At 39.0% G+C, this 26,111-nt stretch overlaps 3 protein-coding genes across 3 annotated transcripts; 1 reads left to right on the plus strand and 2 right to left on the minus strand.

The window, feature by feature from the left end:
• Window positions 1-441: 441 nt before the first annotated feature.
• LOC139324331 (vomeronasal type-2 receptor 26-like) lies at window positions 442-15,091 on the minus strand. The gene is made up of 7 exons (XM_070954053.1): window positions 14,992-15,091; window positions 7,275-7,446; window positions 6,383-6,674; window positions 5,214-6,077; window positions 3,996-4,223; window positions 2,922-3,048; window positions 442-1,343 (listed from the first exon to the last, which is right to left on the minus strand). The coding sequence occupies exons 1-7, from the start codon at window positions 15,089-15,091 to the stop codon at window positions 442-444; spliced, it is 2,685 nt and encodes an 894-aa protein (XP_070810154.1).
• Window positions 14,987-21,463, plus strand: LOC139324995 (vomeronasal type-2 receptor 26-like). The gene is made up of 5 exons (XM_070954781.1): window positions 14,987-15,274; window positions 15,438-16,289; window positions 17,761-17,991; window positions 19,530-19,656; window positions 20,562-21,463. Exons 1-5 carry the CDS (start codon window positions 15,110-15,112, stop codon window positions 21,461-21,463), a joined length of 2,277 nt encoding a protein of 758 aa, XP_070810882.1. The 5' UTR covers window positions 14,987-15,109.
• Window positions 21,464-24,751: 3,288 nt separating this feature from the next.
• LOC139324332 (vomeronasal type-2 receptor 26-like) lies at window positions 24,752-25,315 on the minus strand. The gene has a single exon (XM_070954054.1). It carries the CDS (start codon window positions 25,313-25,315, stop codon window positions 24,752-24,754), a length of 564 nt encoding a protein of 187 aa, XP_070810155.1.
• Between the last annotated feature and the right edge of the window lie 796 nt (window positions 25,316-26,111).

Below are 26,111 nucleotides of genomic sequence, written 5' to 3' on the forward strand. Positions count from 1 at the left end.
TGTGCTGGTTGTCCTCCTTCCTCTGCAGTGGCTTTAGTTGGTGTTGATAGTCAAGGAGAGATCCTGGCCATGATCCCTTCTTTGAGCATGCCTCAAGACTTGGTGATTTCTCCTGCTATATTTAATATCTATATGTGTGAGGTGATTTATCAGTTTGAGGTGAGATATCATCAATATGATGATGATACCCAACTCTATATCTCTACTCCAGGCCCCTGTTAAATGTTTAATTAAATGTTTAATTTCTATTTTGTAGCTGTAATCTCTCCTCCAGTTCCTAAATTAGTTGTGCCTTCAGTTACTGAAGACGTGAATACAACAAAGGTCAATTTTCATGTTTCCCAAGGAAGAGAGGATAGGAAGAAAAATTAAAAAGACCAATCTTTTATTTTCCTTTGCTAATATTCCTACAGTGTAAGTCATAAAAAATGTAGACCTAATTTATTTATTTCGTTTGATTAGTTGGTGTCTGCTATTAAGCTCTGGCCTGAACACAATGATGAAACATTTGGGGAAAAAGATACATCCCAATAACCCAGCACTGGAAGACAAGATGGAGAAGATCTCCACAGCCACCATGGCTTTTCCTTTGGTGCTCAGATAGGTTGGAACAAAGGAGATCCACACACTGGAGAAGACCAACATGCTGAAAGTGATGAACTTGGCTTCATTAAAGGTGTCAGGTAAATTATGGCCAAGGAAAGCCACAATAAAACTGACAATAGCCAAGAAGCCCAGATAGCCCAGGACACAATAGAACATGAAGATGGAGCCGTCATGGCATTGCAAAATCATGGTTTCTGTAATGGAATTCATGTCTAACTCAGGGAATGGAGGAGATGTTGCCAGCCACAGAATGCAAAGACCTGCTTGAAGAAAAGAACAAGAAAGGACAATGGAAAGAGCCAATCTTTTCCCCACCCATTTTCTCATTGAAGAACCTGGCTTAGTAGCCATGAAAGCGACAACCACGGTAATAGTTTTAGCTAACACACAAGAAACAGCAGCTGAGAAGAAGGTGCCAAATGCTGGTTGACGGAGAAGGCAGGTTATTTTCCCTGGTTGACTAAGAAATAACAAGGAAGAGAGAAAGCAGAGCAGAAGGGCAACGAGTAGTGTGTAAGTCAGGTCCCGATTGTTGGCCTTGACGATGGGGGTATCTCTACGTTTAAGGAAAATTCCAAGCACACTGGTTGTCATGAGGGAGAAGAAAACAGCAGCTGAGGCCAGACTGATCCCTAAAGGTTCTTCAAAGGACAGAAAATTCATTGTTTTGTTAAGGCATCGATCTTGATCCTTGCTTGGATACTGATCTTCAGGACATTTGAAACAATCTTCTGTATCTGGATAAAGGAACAAAAGAAAACTCACCAATTTCCTACTTACCACTTTTTAATAAATATTTTATGGTACTGTTTGAAGACTGATAATTCATTTTGTGATCTTTTCCCTGTGTAGCTATATTCCAAGGGTTTTTCCAAAGTATTTTTTTTTTTTTTTAATTTGATTTATATGCCGCCCTTCTCCGGAGACTCAGGGCGGCTTACAATGCGTTAAGCAATAGCCTTCATTCTTTTGTATATTTTATACAAAGTCAGCTTATTGCCCCCATAAACTGGGTCCTCATTTCACCTACCTTAGAAAGGATGGAAGGCTGAGTCAACCTTGAGCCTTACTAATTATATCAAAAATCAATTATTTACTCAGGTGTGATATGAAAATATACAATGTTGTAAAAATCATTACAATGAATAATTTAAATTTAAATGGTGCAGAATTTAGTTGCTGTTATTGTTATTATAATTTCATATTTGTTAAGATACACAAAGTCTTTTGAGATTGTGTAGTCTAGAAATGTTTTTATTTAGTTAATTAATTAATTAATTAATAGACAGTAATCTATAGATAATATTGATTGTTGTGTTATTTTTCTTTTAATTTTACAAGGAACAGTTCAAATGCTTTCTTAAATGTACTTGTTTGCATTTCCACACAATTTTGCCCATAATATGGGTTGCCTTCTGGCAACGTGGGTGGCAAACAAATTTAAGAAATAGACAACTACATACACAAAAAAGTTCCCAGTTCCTGTGAGATATATACATATATAGTTTCCAAATGGAAACCCTAAGTCTAAAATGTATTAAAAATAATTATTTTCTGTCCTTTCTTTTAATATCCCAGTTTGTATTTTGCTGAAATTTGGAGGAAGTGTTTGAAACATCCATGATTTCACATGGTGCTCTCAAGATTTTGAAAGCTATTACGATATTTTCAAATTTTGGGGAATACTATTAAACAAGATTAACATTATTTAGCAGCACTTCCTGCACCACACAATCACCTCCATAGTAAATAATTTTGATGAAACCATTTTGTAGACAGTATCATAAAATATTGAAGGATTTCATATAATACATACAAGTATAGTATAGTATAGTACTATATACTATATATAGTACTATATATAGTATACTATATATAGTATACTATATAGTATAGTACTGTACTGTACTGTACTATACTATGCTATAATATAATATATAAAACTATTATAAAACAATATAACAGTTTTATCATGTTGGATATTGAACTTTTCCATTCTATTTTACAACAATTAAGTAGCTAATTTTGCCATTTTCTCCCCCTTGATATGCTTCTTAATGCTTTGGATGAGCAGTATATATAGTATGGTTGAGCCACAATACATATATACAGGATTCTGCAGGATGTATTATTTTAAAACCTGGGTGATTATTACTAATTGAGATTAATAATAACTGAGATTTGTAGGGGTTACCCATATTCCTTGCTTTATAGGCTAGAAAACTTTAATAAGAAATAAATTTATTGTAACATTTTATGAAACAATTCCTTTACTGCCCAATGTTCTCAAATTTTTGTACAGTTTCATTACTCACCTGTCTTGCTTGAAATCTTCCCTTGTTGACATGCAACACAATCGTAGCAGCAGAAGCTTTTCTCTTCAGATTTTCTCTTCCAAGATCCAGGGCGACAGTGTTCATTGCACAGAGAAACTGGTAGAATCTGCTCATAACATGGAAAAGTTTGCACAGGTAATTGCCAAGTTATTCAGCTTTTTCATTAGCTGAAAATACAGTCAACTAGTCCACCTATAAAGAGAATCATTATTTATTTATTTTATTTATTTGTTGAATACGTATTTGATAATATATATATATAAATATAAGCATGAATTGAATACATTAAATGAATCCAATTAAAGGGGACATTAGGACAGGAATGTTAGGCACGCCCCTTACAGATCTCTTAGGAATGTGGTGAGATCAAAAGTAGCCAGTCTAAGGTTAAAATTTTGGGGATTTTGGGATGAAACCACATAGTCAGGTAGTGCATTCCAGGCATTGACCACTCTGTTGCTGAAGTCGTATTTTCTGCAATCGAGTTTGGAGCGGTTCATTTTAAGTTTGTATGTATTGTGTGCTCGGGTATTGTTGCGGCTGAAGCTGAAATAGTCATTGACAGGTAGGACATTGTAGCAGATGATTTTATGAGCTATGCTTAGGTCAGACCGAAGATGGCGTACTTCTAAATTTTCTAAGCCCAAAATTTCAAGTCTGATGGCATAAGGTATTTTGCTGCAAGCGGAGGAGTGGAGGACTCTTCTTGTAAAATATTTCTGGGCACGTTCAATTGTATTATTGTCCGATATGCAGTGCGGGTTCCAGACAGATGAGCTGTATTCGAGAATTGGTCTAGCAAATGTTTTGTATGCTCTGGTTAGTAGTGTAATATTACCAGAGAAGAAGCTACGCAAGATTAGGTTTACAAATCTTAATGCATTTTTGGCGATGTTGTTACAGTGGGCTTTAGTACTTAGATCATTTGATATGAGTACTCCAAGGTTCTTGACATGACCAGCAGAGATCAGTTGGAGACATTTTAACTGAAATCTGTTCCGTTATTTAAAAAAGGTTGTAAAAAATATATTCTACATTTATGCAGTTCCATACCCGATTAAAACCTTTGTGCCATTCTATCAGATTTTCATTAATGGTCAATTCATTTCCATGGGAGGCATCAGGATGTAGCGTTCCAACTTTCACACTCCGGATGGACCTGTTTTGAAAAGCGATCATATTGATGATGCTAAATCCACCTGCAACTTCCCTCTTCTCGTTAAAAGACACTCCTTCGCCTGCTGAATTGTTGAAAGAAATGTCTTTAAGAAATAGGTGGAGCTACTTGAAAGAGAAGAAGAAAGCAATGAAGTAGAATTCACAATGATAAGAGAAAGCAACATATCAGAAGTTCTATGTTTTCCTTCCCAAAATCGTTATTCAGTTTCATTGAACAAAATGCCAATACAAAACACAGAACTATTGTATATGCAGTTTTCCACAACAGAGCAAAAAGTCAACCTATCAATGAATAACATACAGAATTGTGTGATGCAAACTTTGTTGAGAAGAAACTTTGAATCTAATTGGAGCAGATAAGATCAATAATTGTTTTTATCATACAGTAGTGGCCAAAATTGTGGAAACCTTTTCGGAAAAGTGTATTTTTGAGGTTTGATGGCTAATAACACCACTTTTTTTTTTTTTTTGAGTTTCAAAATAATCCTATTCCAATGCTGTAATGGCCTGGGAATAGCCCAGACCTTCACCCAATTGAAAATCTATGGAGCCGACTAAAGAAACTTGTTAGTCAGAAGCAACCCAGCAATAAAACCCAGTTAATAGAAGCAATCATTCAATCTTGATTTCACATTATAACAGCTGAAGAACTAAAAGACTTTGTTCACTCCATGGGAAGACATTATCAGGCTGAAATTCATGCTAAAGGTTACTCAACTAAGTATTAACTGACATGGTGATAATTTTTGTAGATCTCATTTTTTTTCTACATGTTTCAATTTTCTTCTTTATACTGTAACTGCTATTCTAATAGCAAATCCTTCATAAAAGTTATTGCATTACATTCCTGATTAAATTTTCTTTCCATTGATATATAATTTTATGGTACTACTCCAAATAAAAGTGGTCTTATTAGCTAGTTTTAGAAAATACACTTTTCCCAAAACGTTTCCACAATTTTGGCCGCTACTGTAGCTCTTTGAACAATAGATTGTGCCTGGAATTAAAGATTAGCCGATTTTGTGAGCTAAATTATTTTGAAATAAGTTCTTCATTGAAAGGAAAAAAAAAACTTTGCTGGAGATATGTTACCTTAAAAGGCTGTAGTTCTGGAGATTCAGCAATTTTATCTGCCAAGATTTTTTTCAGATTGGATCCCTTGGATAGCATGCTATGCAAAGCATGAGCTACAGCATAAACCCCATTATAAATGCTATAGCTGTGACCTGTCATCTGCAATTGAAATATAGATTCAGGAAGATTCCCCAGTTCTTCATTCCCAGTGCATTTTTGTCTGTCCACTGATGACAATTCTGAATTAGGAAGGAAACAGTTGAATGCTTCCTCCCAAAAATGATTTCGAAATTCATCTTCATGAGTTGAATACGGCTTTATGGACTGAAGAAATTCCTCAAATTCCAGATTTTCACTGGAATGGATTTGAAAGGCAATGGCCCCATCATAAAACTGGAGATTCCATTCCCTCTGAGATCCTGGTAGCATGAAATCAATTTGGCTGGTGCTGATCCACACCTTGCTTAAAAATGCATTTCCCTGATTTGCAGCTTCCCACAGAGATTTGAGAGCTGTGAGCCATGCAAGTGCAAAAGATTCTCCATAGATGATATATGTATTTGTTTTAACATCTGTGAAATGTGTATAAAAGTTAAACATGATATCACTAAACTTGCTCAAGTCATCCAAGCAGAATAATTTTGGAAATCTTTGTGTGAAAGCTAAGCAGATTCCATGCTCAGAAAACAAGGACTCCAATTTCTGCAAAAAATGTTCTCCACTCTCGGTGTCTGCAACAAAGAGCCCAATCCATTTCCATCCAAAAAGTTGAAGCAATCGGATAATCCCGATATATTGCGGAACCTCATTTGGGGCCATAAAGTAAAGTGAAGATGATTGACAGCTATCAATTTCTTCCAGGGGAAATGATCCATATGTGAGCTAAAAGAAAACATCAAGACATGGTATCGAGGAGTTATAGACAAACTGAATGATTGACTTATCCTGTGGTGAATTGTCCTGCTGCAGGTTGGCCATGGTGAGTTAGCCATGATGAGTTGGCCATGATGAGTTGGCCACAGTGAGTTGTTCCAATCTGCACCAAGAAATCTAACTTTTATTTTGAATCATAGATGAGATTTATGAGAATGAAAAGCTACGGATGCTCTTGGGCATGCTTAATCAATTGATTAATTCTTTAAATCAATTAACATGCACAAGATTGATCCCCTTGCACTTGGACTCACCTGTGGAATTTTGTAGAATTCTACAATTTCTGCCATATGGGTTGAAGTATCTGATCCAAGTCCTCCAATGATGGCCAGAAGAATTTTCTGAAGTCCACATTTGTAGTTGGGGAGAAATCTATCGGATTTGAAAAGTAAGTCCAGAGTGGTCCGATAGGTCATTTTAGGGTTGTTGTAGCTATCGTAGATGTGGAATCCAAGGGTAACATTGGGCAAGATTTGTGGGTTCTCATTGATCTTCTTGACAGCAAAGGCCAAGGAAAGGACATGCTGGTAGAATTTTGTGATCACACTGCAAATAAAGAAAGTCTTTCGTGAAACAATTGTACAATGCATAGAACAGTATTGAGAAGTACATTTATTTATTTATACATACATACATACATACATACATACATACATACATACATACATACATTTAAATTTATCAATCTTACCATGGGCTAACTCTTCCTTGAACTCTCGAAATATATTTCTCTACATTTTATCTTTCAAATAAACTTATCTAAATTTGATGTTAATGGTCCTTCTTATGGATATATTTCTCTTCCTGGAAAAAAAAAATAATTCTATTCTTTTATTTAATAATAAGGGGACCATATATTTTAAAGTATTTCTTCATTTTATGAAATGCCCTTTCTTAGGGATTTGCAGTCTAGCTATTTAGCCATCATGTTTAACCTACATAACATTAAATTTAAAATAAAAATGATGGGAAACAAAATCTACAGCCAGAAACTCTCAGAAACTAAAGTGATTACTTGATCTGATAAAGCTTTCATCTGCTTTCTTTATGGATCTTTTTTCATAGAGATAGGTGTGGTCAGCAAGAAAAAACTGGAGAAAAGAAACAAGGAATCATTAGGTGAAGAAAAGAGTGGATTTTGCTTACTCTGAAAGTCCATAGAGCTCCTGAGATGGATGTTCACCAAACGAATGCTCACTGAATGCATAGATGATCTGTGAAGCCATCCCTCCAATGATGAGATCACCTGGTTGGTACCATTCATGTGGAATTGGGATAGGATCAACCTCTGGGCACTTGAGTGCATTCACTTTGATCACTGGGAACATCAGAATGAATAACACATCAGCAGCCAAAACATCTTCCCAAAGAGGTCTCCAAAATATCAAGCCACACCAATGGATCTGACCTAGCATTCTGGATCTTCCCAACACACGTCCAGAGACCAAAGTATCAATCTAAACTTTTCATTTTTATAGACACGTGCTTGAATAATGACTGAGATTTCTACAACTCAGATTTGAAATAGGTCTGATCAAAGAAAGAACGGATGCTGGAGAAATTGAACTGAATAATCTTGTTGGACATTTCCCACCACCCCAAGCTCTCCATTGAACCAGGATTAGTTTATAACCTCTTTCAAACTTGCTTTCTACTTTTCACTGCTTTCTGGAATATCTCTGGAGCTTTGAGCAAATGAACACATGATAGTAATTTGGACCAATCCCAGGAAGACTTAATCATCTATTAAAATATTTTCCCCTAAATGACTTTTTAAAAAAATCATCTACTTGTTAATTATCAATTTGACAAAGTGTTGCCCCTCTTTCTGAAATAAAAGTAATTTTAAAAATCAGCTGATATTTTTTTACAATAATATGCAAACCTGGACACAGAAAGATGGTGTATTAGATTTAACTATTTTAATTCAGAATAGCGAATACAGGGACAGGTGCTTACAGAGAACAGGGTACCAAAAAAAGGAGAATATATTTAGCTCAGGCCTGAAATGAAGGGTCCTTGGTGCTCTCAGAGCTTTGCTGTTTTCTGGCATATGTTTCATTACCCAACCTAGGTAACATCATCAGTTCTAGCAGGATGATTTAACAATTCTGAGGTGACCCTGATGACATCTGTAGGATCTCTTCCCAGAGGGATGGGGGTGAGGTGTGTCCATATGTCTGTAAAATTATAGGATGTCACAACAAATGGTTGTTAATACAATCAGGAGAATGGACCCTTCACATTCTCCTGATTGTATTCCACAGGACTCCAGACTGATGGATAGAACCAGATATTCAGAGCTTTAGAAAAAGCCAGCATGTACCAATAAAGGAAATGTCTGCAAGGAGACAACCAAGCTCAGAGAGCGCCAATGACCAGGGGTGGGATTCATCTGGTTTGGACCAGTCCAAGCAAACCAGTTGTTAAATTTTTGCACAGATTGGAGAAACGGCAAATTGCACCACTGGTTTTTTCAGCAGCATCCACCCACCTATGTTGCCCCACCTTGAGTGATGTCAAGTTTGCCATGGCTAGTCAGTCATATAATCCCAGCCACGCCCACCCAACCTGTTACTAGGAGGAACCGGTTGTTAAATTACTTGAATCCGATCACTGCCAATGACTCCTCAAAATTTAATTTAATTTAATTTAATTAATTAAATTTATATACCACCCCCTCCGAAGACTCCGAAGACTACATTTCAAAAAATAATTATAAAAAAACATTGAAAAATTAAAAACATTAAAAACTCATTAACACCATTCATGGCCAGATCTCACCAGATCACAAGAGGAAGATCAATGGCCCCAGGCCTGCCGGAAAAGCCAGGTCTTCACCACTTTTCGGAAGGCCAATAGGTGGGGATGGTCCAGACTTCAGGAGGTAACTGGTTCCAGAGAGGCAGCCACAGAGAAAGCCCTCCCCCATGGGCCCGCCAGCCACCATTGTTTAGCTAACGGGACCCGGAGGAGACCAACTCTGTGGGATCTTACCGGTCGTTGGGAGTTATGCGGCAGAAGGTGGTCTCGAAGATAACCTGGCCCTGAGCCATGTAGGGCTTTAAAGGTAATAACCAACACCTTGAATTGTGACCAAAGACCAATAGGGAGCCAGTGCAGCTCACGGAGAATTGGTGTAATGTGGGTGTACCTAGGTGCACCCATGACAGCTCGCGCTCTGAGTTCTGGACCAACTGTAGTCTCCGAACACTTTTCAAGGGTAGCCCCATGTAAAGCGTGTTGCAATAATCTAACCGTGAGGTGACAAGGGCATGAGTGACAGTGAGGAGAGCCTCCTGATCCAAGTAGGGTCGCAATTGGTGCACCAGACAAACCTGTGCAAAGGTCCCCCTAGCCACAGCTGTCAGATGTTGCTCTAATCTTAGCTGTGAGTCTAGGAGGACACCCAAATTGCAAACCCATTCTGAGGGGGACAATTTCTCCCCCCCCAGATGGACAATCGACATAGTCTTTAGGAGGCAATACCCACAGCCACTCGGTCTTGTCTGGGTTAAGTCTGAGCCTGTTGATTCCCATCCAGACCCTCACAGCCTCCAGGCACCGACACATCACATCCACCGCATCACTGAATTGATGCGGGGTAGAGATATACAGCTGGGTATCATCCGTGTATTGCTGATACCTCACCCCGTGTCATTGGATGATCTCACCCAGCGGCTTCATGTAGATGTTAAATACATCTACAGAGGAGAGGGGAGGGGAGGGGAGAGAGGTCCGAGCCCTGAGGCACCCCACAAACGAGGGGCCTAGGGGCCTCTGTCCTCCTACTAACACCAACTGTGACCGACCAGAGAGATAGGAGGTGATCCACCGTAACATGGTGCCTCCCACTCCCAGCTCCCTCAATCATCCCAGAAGGATACCATAGTCAATGGTATTGAAAGCCGCTGAGAGGTCAAGTAGCACCAAGATGGAGGAATGACCCCCATCTTGGGCTCGCCAGAGATCATCCATCAGCGTGACCAAAGCAGTTTCCATGCTGTAGCCAGACCTGAAGCCAGACTGAAAATCTGTTTCCTCCAATGACCACAGGAGCTGAAGTGCCATCACTTTCTCTACAACCTTTCCCACAAAGGGTAGGTTGGAGACTGGACGAAAGTTCTTTAATTCTGCTGGATTCAGGGAAGGCTTCTTGAGGAGGGGCCTTACAGCCACTTCCTTTAATAGTTGCGGGAAGGCCCCTTCCCTCAAGGACGCATTAACTAAAGCCTGGAGCCAGCCTCGTGTCACCTCCCTGCTGGCCAAAACCAGCCAGGAGGGGCATGGGTCCAACAAACAAATGGAGGAACTCATCGCTCTTACAGCCTTGTCCACTTCCTCAGGAGTCACAGGCTCAAACTCATCCCACACAATAGTACTAAGACCTGCCCTCGTCATCTCCAAATCCTTGGAGAGAAAGTGCTGAATATTAACAAATAGATTTATTTAAAAAAAATAATAATCTACACAGTTGGACACAGAAAGAAAGATTCAATATTGGGTTTAACTATCTTAATTCAGAATATAAAATTCATTCATGACCTGTTGGTCATTCTTTCAGAGATATTTCCTTATCAGATTCCTCAATGGCCTCAATAACAAAAGAGCTTCCAATGAATTCTTTCATTGGGAAACTTCTTAAAAATTTAAAGCAATAGTCAGAGGTGTGCATGCTTTGAAAAAAACACATGTTGAACTGTATAGTACAAAAAATGTTTCATGACATTTTGCCTTAGGTCAGAAAATGTGTTGTAAAATTTGCTAATTTTCAACTCCAGAAAAGTCAGGGGTCTCAAATTTTGGAACTGTTTTGTAAGTTAGCCCAACCTTGCCTGAAAAAAGATTTTGTCCTAGAATGCAATGTTTTGACCAATAAGGTTTACAGACACAACAATTTGAGTACTATATAGGTAAAGGTAAAGGGTAAAGGTTCCCCTCGCATATATGTGCTAGTTGTTCCCAACTCTAGGAGGTGGAGCTCATCTCCGTTTCAAAGCCGAGGAGCCAGCACTATCAGAAGATGTCTCCGTGGTCATGTGGCCAGCATGACTAAATGCCAAAGGCACATGGAATGCTGTTACCTTCCCACCATAGGTGGTCCCTATTTCTTCTAATTGCATTTTTTAAATGCTTTCGAACTGCTAGGTTGGCAGAAGCTGGAACAAGTAATGGGAGCTCACCACATTACGCGGCACTAGGGATTCAAATAACTGAACTGCTGACCTTTTGATTGACAAGCTCAACGTCTTAGCTGCTGAGCCACCACGCCCCTTGAGGACTATATAGATTTAGTTTAATAATGATATCTGAAATATTAGAATATCACTATTCCTTGCTCCCATCTTTTATGTCTCTTTTTATTTTTGGTTGGCTATTGCTTTGGCTTCCTACACCCTCTTACTGATGATTTGCTTATTTGTGTACATAGTCATTATTTTAATAACCTACAATGATTCTCTGATAATGATTCATGTACATCTATCGTGTATGTATGTACCCATGTTTTCCCGAAAATCAGACCAGGTCTTATTTTCTTTTGGGCCCCAAAATAAGTGCTAGGGCTTATTTTCTGGGGGTGTTTTTATTTTTTTCCATATATGGGAAGCCAACTTCTTCTGCTTGCTTGTGGCGGGGCAGGAGGCCCTGCAGCATGCCATTACATGCCTACCCTTCACTGGCTTACCTCAGGGCCCAGGCCACTGATGCTGACACCTGCCTTGCCTCACAGCAGCAGCTCCAACAACCCCATCTAGTAAGACCCTGTGTGGCCATCTGCCCTCTTCTTCTGCTTGCTCTCTGTTGCAATGGAGCAGGAAGCCAAGCGATGTGCCGGTGCTGTGGCCATGAGGTGAGGCAGGAGGGGTGGTGGCCATGCCTCACACTCCCTCCACCAGCTCACCTCAGGGCCTCCACAGCCATGTCATCCACACTCTGACACCTGCCTCACCTCGCGACCACCGCAGTAGCCTATCGCTCAGCCTCCTGTTCCATTTTGGCTGAAAGCAACCAGAAGAAATGGGTGAGCGGCCATGTGGCCCCTGCTGCACATGGTTGTTGGTGCTCTTGCTGCAAGGCAGATGTCAGGGCATGGATGGCCTGGCTTCAGGGGCCCTGGGGTAAGGCAGTGCAGGATGTGTGGCTCAGCTCCACCCTGCCTTGCTGCCGCGGCACCACAAGAAGGAATAAGCAGGTGGCCACTGCTCAGGGTCTTAATTAGGGCTTACTTTGGGGTAAAGCTTATATTAGATAAACATGCAAAAACATGTTAGGTCTTATTTTTGGGGAAAACCGGGTATGTATGTATGTATTTATATGTATACATTGTCAGCTTTGGAAGCCATATTAGATGGAAGCTCCAATGTTGCCACCTTCTCATGTGCTGGAAATTAGGAGGAGGGATTTAGGAGAGGGGGTTAGTAGACATAATAGCATTCTTTCTGTCGGTCAAGGTGAGGGCGATCCAGCATCTGGAGAAGGAGTGGTCAGGGGGCTGGATCGGGATGGAACGGAGGTTGATTGGAGCATGTGATCGACTGGGTGGAAAAAGGGATGATTTTGGGAGCTTTGATTTACTGAAGGAAAACCCAGGCTTTTCAGATTTGAGTTTCCCCAGATGTGCCAGTTTGCCTATTCTAGTAAAGAGAACTTTGGAAAATGCTTGCTTCCGCATCTTTACTTGGAGTTGGGGTTTTTCTGGAACGCTGACATACATACATACATGTGTGTGTGTGTATACACACAGATAACACACACACAGTATACCTTTATCAACAATACTATTTTCTTTCAAAATTCCATATATATATATATATATATATATATATATATATATATATATATATATAAAAACATTTTTCACTCTAGGAAATACTGGGACACAATTCTATTGACAAATGAATTTCGTTGTAGAAATAACATTTGTAAATAACTTTGCTTCTGAGTTGAGTACTTTAAAAGCTGAATTACTAGAGACAATTAATCTGTTTGCAAAGTTGACACTGGCTGAACTTCCCAAAAGAGAAAAGTGCTTCTGGGGAAAGCTGCAGTGCCTGAACAATTATAAAATCACATCTAATCTTTACTACTTCACCATGGATTACATCATTTCTTTCAATCATAGAAGACATGCAGAGCAAAATTGATGATCTCGCCACTAGAATTATTCTAGGGACTGTAATTTGTTCACTTGGTCTAAGATGGAAACATCTGAAGCAAAAACATCAAATCTATTAGTGAGAAGAAAAAAAAAACATCTAAAGGTTTTGTCCCATAGAGAATTGCAAATAAGAGTAGCAATTGGAAAGGGCAGATTCTGCATTTTTTTTTTCATTTCAAACTGTGACTTGTCATAGTACCAAGGTGCCATCATTTGAGCACAATGTTAGTTGGATTTTGGCAATCTGAATAAAGGATGTGGATGGATCCATACAATTGTTATATCTAAGGAGTAGGAGCAAAGCTCTCATGCAGTTGTATTTAGCCTGGCTAACATTTGCTAATGCAGAATTCTGAATTCAGACTAATCCATATTTCGAAAGATTTTCTGTTGCCCAGATGTTTCTTCTTCTTCTTCTTCTTCTTTTTGTAACCCCAATAGTCAGTGTGAATAGACTAGCATGTCATGTGGGGGATCCAATACCTACTCGATATGAGTGGTACCAAGAAGGAGACATCGTTCTTGGCGCAATGGTTTCTATGATAAATTATAATTTTCATGAAGTTTCATTTCAAGAGCATCCTTCTCAAGAGTTTTTTTTATTTCCAGAGTATGGATTTTTTATCTTGCTCCTCCGTAGCAGTTAGGAAAGTTTAATGCATGCAGAGAAATAAGGAAAGATGGATTGTTTCCTTGCATCATGAGAACTCTTTCTCTCTGAGGTTATTTTTTCATCTCTGGAATTCAAGACAGCTTTTAATAAATGTAAATTCTGTCTGCCAAGTGTGCAAAATTAGACCAGGCGACCCAATTTATGGTAGCAGCAGGATGCTAGAGTGAAATATCATGGGCTATTATATAACATCAAACATGAAAAGGAAAGTGCAACTCATGATTTCATTATACAACCTTACTGTAAATTGAGAAGGAAAGAATGAAGAGAAATTTTATTTTTTTGAAATAGTAGGACATTTTTGTTTGTGGGAAGTGGCAATATTTTGACTCATTTTGCAACGATGTCAATCACAGAAAATATTTCATTCTGGCAGAGTTCTCAATTGAGATGGAATAGCCCTATCTTAAACAGAGAGAGAGAGAGAGAGAGAGAGAGAGAGAGAGAGAGAGAGAGAGAGAGAGAGAGAGGGAGGGAGGGAGGGAGGGAGGGAGGGAGGGAGGGAGGGAGAGAAAGAGAGAGAGAGGGGGGGGGGAGATTATTGATATATTGAATTCAGTTATAGCAATTACCATTGTTTGCATGTAAAATCTTCTTTAAAGTTAACTTCTGAAAGACTGAAATCATTTTATTTACAGGGTACTAACAAAAATCTATCAATATATACTGGAAAGAAATATCACGGTCTCTTATATAACATCAAGCCTACAAGCAAACTGAAATTTATAATCTCCTTATGAGATGTTATTGCAAATGATAGGAAAAATATAAAAATATTTTAGTTTTTGGAAAAGGAGGACATTTTATTTTGTGGAAACTGGCAATACTTTGACTGATTCTGCAACCATGGAATAAATTTCATTCTGGCAGTGTTCTCAATTGAGATGGAATAGCCCTAGTTTCAATGTGAAGAGAGGGAGAGGTTATTGATCTATTTAATTCAGTTATAGCAATTACTGTTGCAGAGACATAAATCTTCTTTAAAGTTAACTTCTGAAAGAGTGACATCATTTTATTTACAGGGTACTAACAAAATTCTACCAACATGTCCTTTCCTTGGCCTTTGCTGTGAAGGAGATCAATGAGAATCCACAAATCCTGTCTAATGTCACCCTTGGCTTCCATATCCATGACAACTATTACCACCCAATGATGACCTATCGGACCACCCTGGACTTACTCTTCAAATCCCAGCAATTTGTCCCCAACTACAAGTGTGACACTATGAAAAACTTTATGGCCATTATTGGGGGACTCACCTCTGAAACGTCATCCTATATGGCAGACATTGTAGGTTTATACAAGATACCACAGGTAGGCACTTGAAGAATAGATATAAGAGTGCTAATTGTTTCCTCCTGTCTAGAAAATAATGATTAATGATAATCACTTAGCTGAATAACCTTACAAAAGATAGTTTTCATGAATAGAAAAATGGAGGTAAACTTGTTCTACAGAATGTGTTCTTTGTTTTTAGTTGACTTATGGATCATTTACCCCTCTGGATAGTTACAATGCTGGGACGTCTTCCTTTTACTCCATTGTCCCCAATGAATCTTCTCAGTATATTGGGATTATCCAACTGCTTCAGCATTTTGGGTGGACCTGGATTGGGATTTTTACTACGGATAATTGGAATGGAGAACGTTTCCTGCAGATCATGGAGTCCCTCTTTTCCCAGCATGGAATCTGCTCTGCTTCTATTCAAAGAATTCCATATTTAACCCACTGGGATAAACTTTTGGATATGATTGATAAAATAACAAATATTTATAACAGTATAGCTGATGGGAAGATCAAGACCTTTATAGTCTCTGGAGACTCTTTGACCATTGCATGGGTAACTAGTATCATGTTTTTAGTTTGCCCTGGATGTGAGCAGAGCTCCTTGGGAAAGGTGTGGATCATGACTGCCCAGATTGATTATTTATTAACAGGACTACAGAGAAAATGGGATCGACAGTTCTTTGATGGTGCCATTTGCTTTACAATTCACTCAAAGCAAATTCCAGGGTTTAAGGAATTCCTTAACTTGATAAAACCTCCTTGGATTCAAGAAGATGGTTTCTTCCCACTTTTTTGGGGTCAATTGTTTGATTGTTCATTGCCATCTTCTCGTTCGACCCTAGATATTTGTACAGGAGAGGAAAAGCTGGAGGATATTCCTGGGTCTCTATTTGAGGTGCAATTGATGGGGCACAGCTATGGTATCTATAATGCTGTCTATGTATTGGCTCAAGCTTTACATGCTCTCTTCTTACTTCAATCTAATGACAGGCATTTGGTGAGGCATAAATCATCAAAATACGAAGATGCAAAACCATGGCAGGTAATTTGTTTGACAGAAATATTTTGTGCTGGGTAACAGCAATTACAAAGTTTTGTATGAATTAAATAGGGTAGAAGCAACTATCAAAATGGAATAGAATATCTTTTCAAAAAATACCTAGTCTTTATGACTTTATTTCCATAAATATATGTTTTCCATTATACTCCTTGAACATCTTCAGCATGCAAGTACTAACTAAGATTCAAGTCCTAGTTTTTAAATTCCTATAGCTTTTAGGCATTTCACCTATTACTGAAAATAACATGTGAATCCTATTTAGCTTAAATAGCTATCCTTCAGTCCTTACTACATCCACAGAAGCCTTATGTCTATGAAAATGATTCACAGAGAATCAACTTAGAATCAACTTAGAACTAAGTAGAAATTTCCTGACAGAACAATTGGAAGAACTTGCCTGCAGAAGTTGTGAATGCTCTAACACTGGAAGTTTTTAAGAAGATGTTGGATAACCATTTGTCTGAAGTGGTGTAGGGTTTCCTGCCTAGGCAGGGGGTTGGAGTGGAAGACCTCCAAGGTCCCTTCCAACTCTGTTATTCTATTCTATTCTATTCTATTCTGCTCTGCTCTGCTCTGCTCTGCTCTATTCTATTCTATTCTATTCTATTCTATTCTATTCTATTCTATTCTATTCTATTCTATTCTATTCTATTCTATTCTATTCTATTCTATCCTATCCTATCCTATCCTATCCTATCCTATCCTATTTCTCCATTTGTTGGAAAATGTCTGTGAAAATTAAATGAAAATAAAAAATGGCTTGGAAGTCGGAAGCAAATCAGACAGGTGAGGCTTTCTTAGAAAAGGAGGAGGAGACCAGACAGGGAATCTAATTTTGGAAACTGTTTTTCCACTTGTTCATGTACCACTTCTTAAGCTATATTGTAATGAAATGAAGAAGATGTGGGACACTAGAATCCTGTTTATCTGTCTTTTGATCACTCAAGCTGAAATACCTGATCTTTCTTTTACCTGCATATGCCGAGGGCAGAAAAGAGGGTTTCAAGAGGTTAGAGAAATAGACTTTTAACATTGTCAGAATTTCTCCCTGAAATTTAGAATACAACTAAGATAAAATTACCATATTTTTCAGACTATAAGATGCACTGGAGTATAAGACACACCAAGATTTCGAAGAGGAAAACAAGAAAAAAATAGTTTTTGGCCTCCGTGCTTCCAGTTTTTGCCTTCTCCAGTCCCCAGGAGCACTCTGCAGGCCTCCCAAGCACTCTGTCTGCCCCATTTCTGTGAAAAATGGGCCCATTTTTTGCAAAAACGGGATGCACAGGGCAGGGTTTCCAGAGGCCAAAAATGGCCATATCGATATATAAGACACACTGACATTTCCATCCTCTTTTAGGGGGGAAAAGTGTGTCTTATACTCTGAAAAGTACGGTACACATAGCTTTCTATTCTTTATCTTTCTATTTTCTTTTGATTCCTAATATAATAGCTCCACCAATTTCTTAAAGGCACTGCATACAATAATTCTCTTGGAGAGACCTTGACTTTTTATGACCATACGAACATGGAAGGTGGATTTGATATCGTCAACATAGTCACTTTTCCCAATTCCACTTTCCAGAGACGAAAGGTTGGAAAAGTGGAACCAGATTCTATGAATCAAGGAAAGGAATTAGTCATTAATGAGGACATGATTGTTTGGTATAGATCATTTAACCAGGTATGGTTTCAAGGAGAGTTTGTGTGACCGTTCACAGTTAGGTTCATTAGGTTGAGAAACGTACTGCTGTTCTTCTAGGGAAACCATGAGGACTAAATAGATTAAAAAGAAATGACATTTTTCCACTTTAATTGTTGAAAACCAACTGCAGTAGTATTGTGAACAATATGTCAGGGTTCCGACAGATGCCCTAATTAAATCATGAGCCTCGAGCCAAGCTTCAAAAGAAATCCAGTTATTTATTAGGAGCTTCATGTCGGCATGTTCCCAAGTGAAGCCAACTCTGACCCCATGTAGTTTACAGCCCCAATCATGATCCTATTTCCCCCTCCCCCCCCAGTGTGTGTGTCATCAATCACATTCGCCAACAGAGCAATTTCATGGGTTGTAGAGATCACTCCCCTCCAGCCGCTGTGGGTAACCTTGGGAGACAGCCTTGAGAAAGGTATGTCTGGAATGTGCTCCTGTCTTTGGCTGCTGTACTGCTTTATTAGTTTCCCATTCCCCTTGCCTATGGCAACTCGAAAGCAAGCCAGGGATGCTTTGCGAGTTGACACAACATTTATTACACTTCCTCCAATATTGAACTGAAAATTCTCAAATCCCATTTATTTCATGACTCTTTGATGCCTATTTTGACAGGACATTTTTATTGTAAACTAGCTGATAACCCAGCATTGCTCAGGTATTTATTCATCCCAATCCTGTATTAGACAGGAAGAGCAACTTCACTCGGAGCCCTGATTTTGGAGAGAATTAAATTAGTTAAAAATGATTTCCCTGTGCCCCCAGAAGCGTCAAGTAAGATGATACCACCTTGTTGTTTTGCCAGCTGATCTATGATCATTTGTTATGCTTTTTTCTGATCTTGATTTAGAAGTAGCTTTCTGTCCGTGAAATATGCACTAAGCTGTTCAGTGTTGTAGTTCTTTTCTCGTATGTAATCTGCATGAAGTATATCATGTCAGTCTTGTAGCAGTGCAGGCAGGGTGAGTTGCAGTAATGTTTTATTGATCATGGCCATACATTTGTCCTCAAGAATAATCAAAGCCTTGTTGAAAATGTCCGGGCCAAATGTAATTTCTAATGTTGGATTTTCTTCCTTGCCAGAGGGATCCTCCTTGTGGAGTACTGTGAAGCTGTTACCATGGCAACTCCACTGTGCTGCACAGTAGAAGCCATTTTAAGGCAGTACAGTAGAAGCCATTTTAAAGAACAACAGGCTGTATCTTAACAGAACACACACCCTGAGAGGTGTTAGGGGTGTCTTACCCCCACAATATTTTTTCCACAGAGTAAGTCATCTGTGTACCAAGTTTGGTTGAAATTGCTTAAAGCAATCCAGAGTTATGCTAGAACATACACACACACAGCCATTTAGATAGATAGATAGATAGATAGATAGATAGATAGATAGATAGATAGATAGATAGATAGATAGATATAGATGTGGTGCACATTTCATTTATCGTATAACAACTGAACTTTCTCCAAAACAATAAATGCTCACTTTCCAACATTATGAAATCGATAACTAGGTGCTTCCCATCTCGCTGTGCAATGAATATTGTCTCCCCGGTTATCAGAAAGGGAAGGATGAAGGGAAAAAATTCTGCTGTTATGATTGTGTTCCATGTCCAGAAGGAAAATTTTCAAATAAGATTGGTATGGTAATAACTTCTCTATTTTTATTGTTACAGAGATGAACCTGAAATATCAGCCATAGTGCCATTACAAAGAAATATACAATATGAGAATTTTTGTGAATACGTTCTGCAGAATGCTAGTTTTAGGTTTATGGTTGGAAATTGAATGGGGCAATGAAAATGAAAAAAAAAGTTTTAAAAGAAACAAAGAAAGCAAAAATTTAAAAATAAATAAATAGACATGGAATTTATGGAAGCAAATTCTTAATATTTATAAATACGAAATGAATCTTTTACACATTAGTGGTATATAGAAGATAAATGACTGACTTCCCAATATAAATCTTAATTCTTTTCATATCCACCTAGTTACATTTATCATGTGGTATTTCTGCATGTTTGGCTCCTCTGTCAAATCCAAACCTAGAGTGTGTATATATGCACATTCACATTTGATGCCTCTGATTCCCACAATCTGTTTATGGGGATCAATGCAAAAATGAACTTTAAGAGAAATGAAAGTACAAAACAAAATTAAGAATAAATTTATTAAATAAAAAATGACGTCTCGCAGCCTTAGAAAATTTTATTTCCTATGTAGTTTGCACTTGAAATATGTGAGATATATTAATCTTTTGGAATTTCCTCCATGATACAATATATTGAATTTTAGGGAAAATATTTCAATTTCCTACATATCTTGAAGTGTAGTCTTGAAGTGAATATGAATTTAAACATTCAATTATTCCTTCAGGTATTCATGAATCTCCATAGGAGCAGTTGTGTATAGTAAGAACATATAGAATAGAATAGAATAGAATAGAATAGAATAGAATAGAATAGAATAGAATAGAATAGAATAGAATAGAATAGAATAGAATTCTTTATTGGCCAAGTGGTTTTCTTTTTTCTTTTCAATTTCAGACATGGTAGCTTGTATCCAATGTCCAGAAGATCAATATGCAAACCAAGAAAGAAATGGATGTCTCCTGAAAAGGATAAACTTTCTGTCTTATGAAGAACCTTTAGGGTATAGTTTAGCTTGTCTTGCTGCTGTGTTCTCCCTCATTACAACATGGGTGCTGGGAACTTTTATTAAGCACAAGGACAGCCCTATTGTGAAAGCCAACAACCGAGATCTCACCTACACTCTCCTCATCTCCCTTCTCTTCTGCTTCCTCTGCTCTTTGCTCTTTCTTGGACAACCTGGGAGAGTCACCTGTCTCCTCAGACAGTCTGCATTTGGTCTCATCTTCTCATTGTCCGTCTCTTGTGTGTTGGCCAAAACCATCCTTGTTTCTCTTGCCTTCAAGGCCACCAGGCCAGGATCTCATATGAGGACATGGGTGGGGAAAAGACTGGCTGTTTCTATTGTCCTTCTCTGCTCTCTATTCCAAGCAAGCATCTGTATTGTATGGTTATCAATTTCTCCCCCGTTCCCAGAGTTAGATGTGCACTCAATCACTGAAGAAATGATTTTACAATGCAATGAAGGGTCAGTTGTTATGTTTTATTGTGTCCTGAGCTATATGGCCCTCCTTTCATTTGCCAGCTTCATTGTGGCTTTCCAGGCTCGTAAACTGCCCGACAGCTTTAATGAAGCCAAGTTCATCACCTTCAGCATGTTGGCTTTCTGCAGTGTGTGGGTCTCCTTTGTGCCAACCTACCTGAGCACCAGGGGAAAAGCCATGGTGGCTGTAGAGATCTTCTCTATCTTGTGCTCTACTGCTGTGCTCCTAGGCTGCATCTTTTTCCCCAAGTGTTACATTATTGTGTTGAGGCCTGATTTAAACAATAAGGAACAATTGATAAAGAAACATTCTTAAATGTATTTTTCTCTGTATGCTTTTTTAAATTGGTAGGAGTAAGCCAGAACAAGATTAAAAATTAATTTTTAAGTTATTCATATCAAGGGTTACTTACCATTCTGATTGTGCCTATGAAATCTGGATGTTCAGGAAAACCTTAAATCAAGTTTAAGCTTTTTCCCAACAATATTCAAGGAATTCACAGATTTAGTGCCTGTGTGTTTGTTGGGTCTAGTGATTTTTATGGAAAACCAGACGCCTATTATATACATATAACTTTATTTGCAAGAGTATTATACAAATGACTGGGTCCTTTCTCCAAATATACTTATGTATGGGTTTTAATGTTTTTAATGTTTTTAATTTTTAAGTGTTTTTATAGTGATTTTTTTGAGTGTATGTGAACCGCCCTGGGTCTTCGGAGAGGGGCGGCATAAAAATTGAATAAATAAATAAATAAATAAATAAATAAATAAATAAATAAATAAATAAATAAATAAATAAATATACTTTAGTGTCTCTATGAGTTTCTAATTCACTGAAATTCACTTTAAAGTGCCTAGGTGGTGCAGTGGTTAGAGTGCAGTACTGCAGGCTACTTCAGCTGACTGCTAGCTGCAGTTCAGAGTTCAAATCTCACCTGGCTCAAGGCTGACTCAGCCATCCATCCTTCCAAAGTGGGTAAAATGAGGGCCCAGATTGTTGGGGGGCAATAGGCTGACTCTGTAAACCGCTTAGAGGGGGCTGTAAAGCACTATGAAGCGGTATATAAGTCTAAGTGCTATTGCTATTGCTAAAATAGTTATTATTGTAAGAATCTCACCATCATCACCCTTCATAATTCCCCCACCCCCAAAAACGATTTGTTTCTTTTCTAGATGTATATGACCATCCATTGACAATGAGGACTTTATTTTTTTTAACAAACAAACAAACATACAAACAGTAACCACCATGCAGAAACTTATAATGACACCTGAAGGAACCAGCAAGCAAATCCTCCTAGACAGTCTAGAAATACAGAAATACAGAATTTCAACAAACCCCCTGAATCCTACTTTGAACAAAACTTATAGAACCAACTGCTTTTTAGATCTTTGAAAGAAACTTGCCTTGCTATAGATTTATTCTATTCTGTAGTTCTTTTCTTCCCAACATCAGGTGCACAACTTGAGGGTTCTCTTCAAATCCTGACTCCTGCTCAGCAGTTGTGCTAAGACACCTTTTGCACAACTTCATATGATGCACCTATTGCAACTTTTTTCTGGATCTTGAAGCCCTATACATAGTCACTCATTACCTGGTATTAATACCAAAGTTACATATCAATTAAACTGTGTAGTACTTATGGAATAATAGAATATCTACTTCAAATTTAACCAAAGCACAAATTGAGCATAATTCTTTCAATAAAGAATGGGGTATGGGCATGTGTGTCAGCCCTGGAAGCCATCTTTTTCTTTGGAGCTTCAGGGCTGCCACCTTTAGTGGCTGGGCAAATGGGAGGGGGGATTACAAGGAGCCGGTGGAGGATTAGCCGTAACCACATTCCTTTCTCTGGGAATCAAGGACACTCAGCCTGCACCTGGATGGGAATGACTGAGGGTTGTCTCCAGTTGGGACGATGAAATGATTGGGCCATGTGATGGACTTGTGGGTGAAGGGGATGGATCTTTCACTTTCTTTTGGGTGGGGAAAACCCATAACTCTCAGATTCGGGTTTTCCCAGATGTGCCAATATGACATCTCAAATAAAATGGAACTTTGAGGAACTGCTAGTCTCGGAGTCTTCTTTTGGTGAGGTTGTTACTTGGAACATTGACAATGTGAAACAGTGAAGATAGCAGTTCTGACTCAGCAAATAAACTGCTGCCGCTTTCTTACATGCATCATAAATGTAAAAGGAGAAAGCTTCAATTATATGTGTAGTAGCTTCCATGGAAGCCAGTTTGGGCAATGAGGAAGAACTGATTCTGGGAACTTCAGAGGAGTTGAGGTTTCTGAGGTGGGAGTGAATGGGCCACATGAAGTAGAGTGGCCAGGAACCTCGGAGAGGCCATCAGGGGATCTACTGAACCAGCACCTGGCTGGAAAGGAAAGAAAGAGATGCAGATGTCAGCACTTCAAGCTGCATTTACTCTAGTGCTGACATAAGAAGGAGAGGCGGAGGCGTCTGGAAAGGGACGTTTGACTTTTCACCTACTTATTTTCCCTGGAGATAATATCCCCTAGGCAATGGGATGGGAGGGGGAAATTCCTTTGAGCTGGAGCAGTACATTAGGGGTAGAATGACTTGGAAGATGGCCAATGAGTGCAGGGGAGTGGGGAATGGAAAGGGAGGGTTTTGGGTCTGGAAGTCAGTGTTGGCTTCGATGGACTCGGGTGTAAAATGTTGTGCTTAATAAATAGGAGTTTTTCTTCAAAGACTTTGTTTGAAATGCAATTTATTTGAGACGACCTCAAAACCTGACAGCAGTTGCAGCTGGAGAGCTCAGAGACCCAGACATGACCCAGTCATGTGTAGCTAGTCAGCAGGGAAGAGAATGAACTGCCTGAAAGAAGTGCAAGGGAGGTCAGTGAGGCTATTTGTGAGGAGGCAGCCTCGCACCTCCTAATGAGTTACATTAGCACACACCTCCTTAGCTTGATACACAGAGAAATGAAACATTGGAGACAACTGCCCATTTTCCCTGTCATGCATATACTTTGACTTCATGACTCATACTTTATGGACTCCAGACCTGTGCTTTGTTTGACCGTGTATTTGTACCTCAGACTGCTTTTTGGATGTTGGCCTGGAACCTGAGCTTGACTACTGTGTGTGCACTTTGGACTGTGCCTGTACTTTATACTTCATCTGTGTGAACTTGCAGACTTGTATCTTTGCCATTGTACTTTGCATCACTGTGTGTAGATGGAGCAGAATTGGACTCAATAGAAATTGTGGTTGGTGTGGGTGGGACCTGGAAAAATTCCACAGTGCCTCAGTAAAGTTCTTAAACTCTTCATGGGAGCATGTTTGGGGGATTTGAACAGCACAATATATTTCTGCCTGTTTTCTTCAATATTTCATGTCTCCTCCATTTTTTTTTGGAAATGCCAAAAAATGTAGGATTTCACTATTAAACTATCATTATGTATATCACATACAAACACAAAGAACAGAAAGAAAATAGCATTGATATATATGGTTACAGGTGCCAAGTTGAATATTTGGATGTTTCAAATGGATGCATTGGATCACTAGGTAAAGGCTCAATAATAGATTGTTAGATTTAACACTTAATCTGCCCTCCTGGTTAGATGCTATTTTGTGTTCAGATGTGGGTTCAAGAGAATGATGTAGCACTTGGGCAGGAAGATGCAACCCAGGAGAACTGCAGTAGAGCCCAAGATGGAGAAGATCTCCACAGCCACCATGGATTTTCCCTTGGTGCTCAGATAGGCTGGGATGAAGGACACCCAAATGCTACAGAACACAAGCATGCTGAAGGTGATCAGCTTGGCTTCATTAAAAGTATCAGGCAGTTTTCTGGCAAAGAAAGCCACAGTGAAACTGATGGTGGCCAGGAGCCCCAAGTAGCCCAGGACGATGTAAAACATGGCATCTGAGCCTTCATTACATTGAACAATGATCTCTTCAGTCTGTGAATGCATGTCCCACTCAGGGAAGGGAGGAGACATGATCAACCATACCATGCAGATAACAGCTTGAATACATGAGCAGAAGACAATGATGGATCCTGCCAGTCTGTTTCCTAGCCATTTCCTCATCTGGTTTCCCGGCTTAGTGGCTAGAAAGGCCACAACAACTGTGATGGTTTTGGCCAGAATACAAGAAACCGAGAGGGAGAAAATGGTGCCAAACATCGTTTGCCTGAGAAAGCAAGTCACCTTCCCAGGCCGACCTATGAAGAGCAGAGAGCACAGAAAACACAGCAGGAGAGAGGAAAGAAGGATGTTGTTGGCTTTGACAATGGGGGTGTCCCAGTGCAGAATGAAAGTCACGGCCACCAAAATGAGGGTTGATGAAAAGAGAAGAATCAAGGACGTCAGAACGATTCCCAAGGATTCACCATAGGATAAATAGCTGAAACATTTGGGAAGGCACTGGATCTTTTCTTCATTCGAATACTGATCCACTGGGCATCTCTCACATTGGTTTGCATCTGAAATACATGAAGAAGGCTAGTCACTTCCAACTATATAGGACAGTATAGAGAGCTAACTGTGATAAATCATTCCTGATGATGCCATTCACAGTCCCCTTGACATGTACCCAACAATGCTTTCTTAACAAGTGTTAAGAAAGTTCTGGACTGTTATTTATGTATATATATATTCCTTTGAACTGCAGTATTAGTGGTGGAGTACTCTGAAGACAACTGCAACTCTCAACTTAGCAAGGGAAATCAGAATAGAAGGGATTTATGCAAGTATTTAAATTAGACCCACCTTTATATATACCTATATATATACTGCAGTTTACCCCAATTCCATTCCACGAAATAGCATACCAAAGATGGAAAGAATGAAGAAAACTTTTGGAGCGCTCGACTCTTAGCTGTCTCTTGCTTCGCTTACCCATTTCAACTGAAATTCTTCCTTCAGGACAATGTGCACAATTGTAGCAACAAATATGTTTCCCCTCCTGAACAACTTTTCT

The sequence above is a fragment of the Pituophis catenifer genome, unplaced genomic scaffold, assembly GCF_029215685.1.
Source record: "Pituophis catenifer annectens isolate HBS135680 unplaced genomic scaffold, rPitCat1.0.hap2 SCAF_15, whole genome shotgun sequence".
Taxonomy (NCBI): domain Eukaryota; kingdom Metazoa; phylum Chordata; class Lepidosauria; order Squamata; family Colubridae; genus Pituophis; species Pituophis catenifer.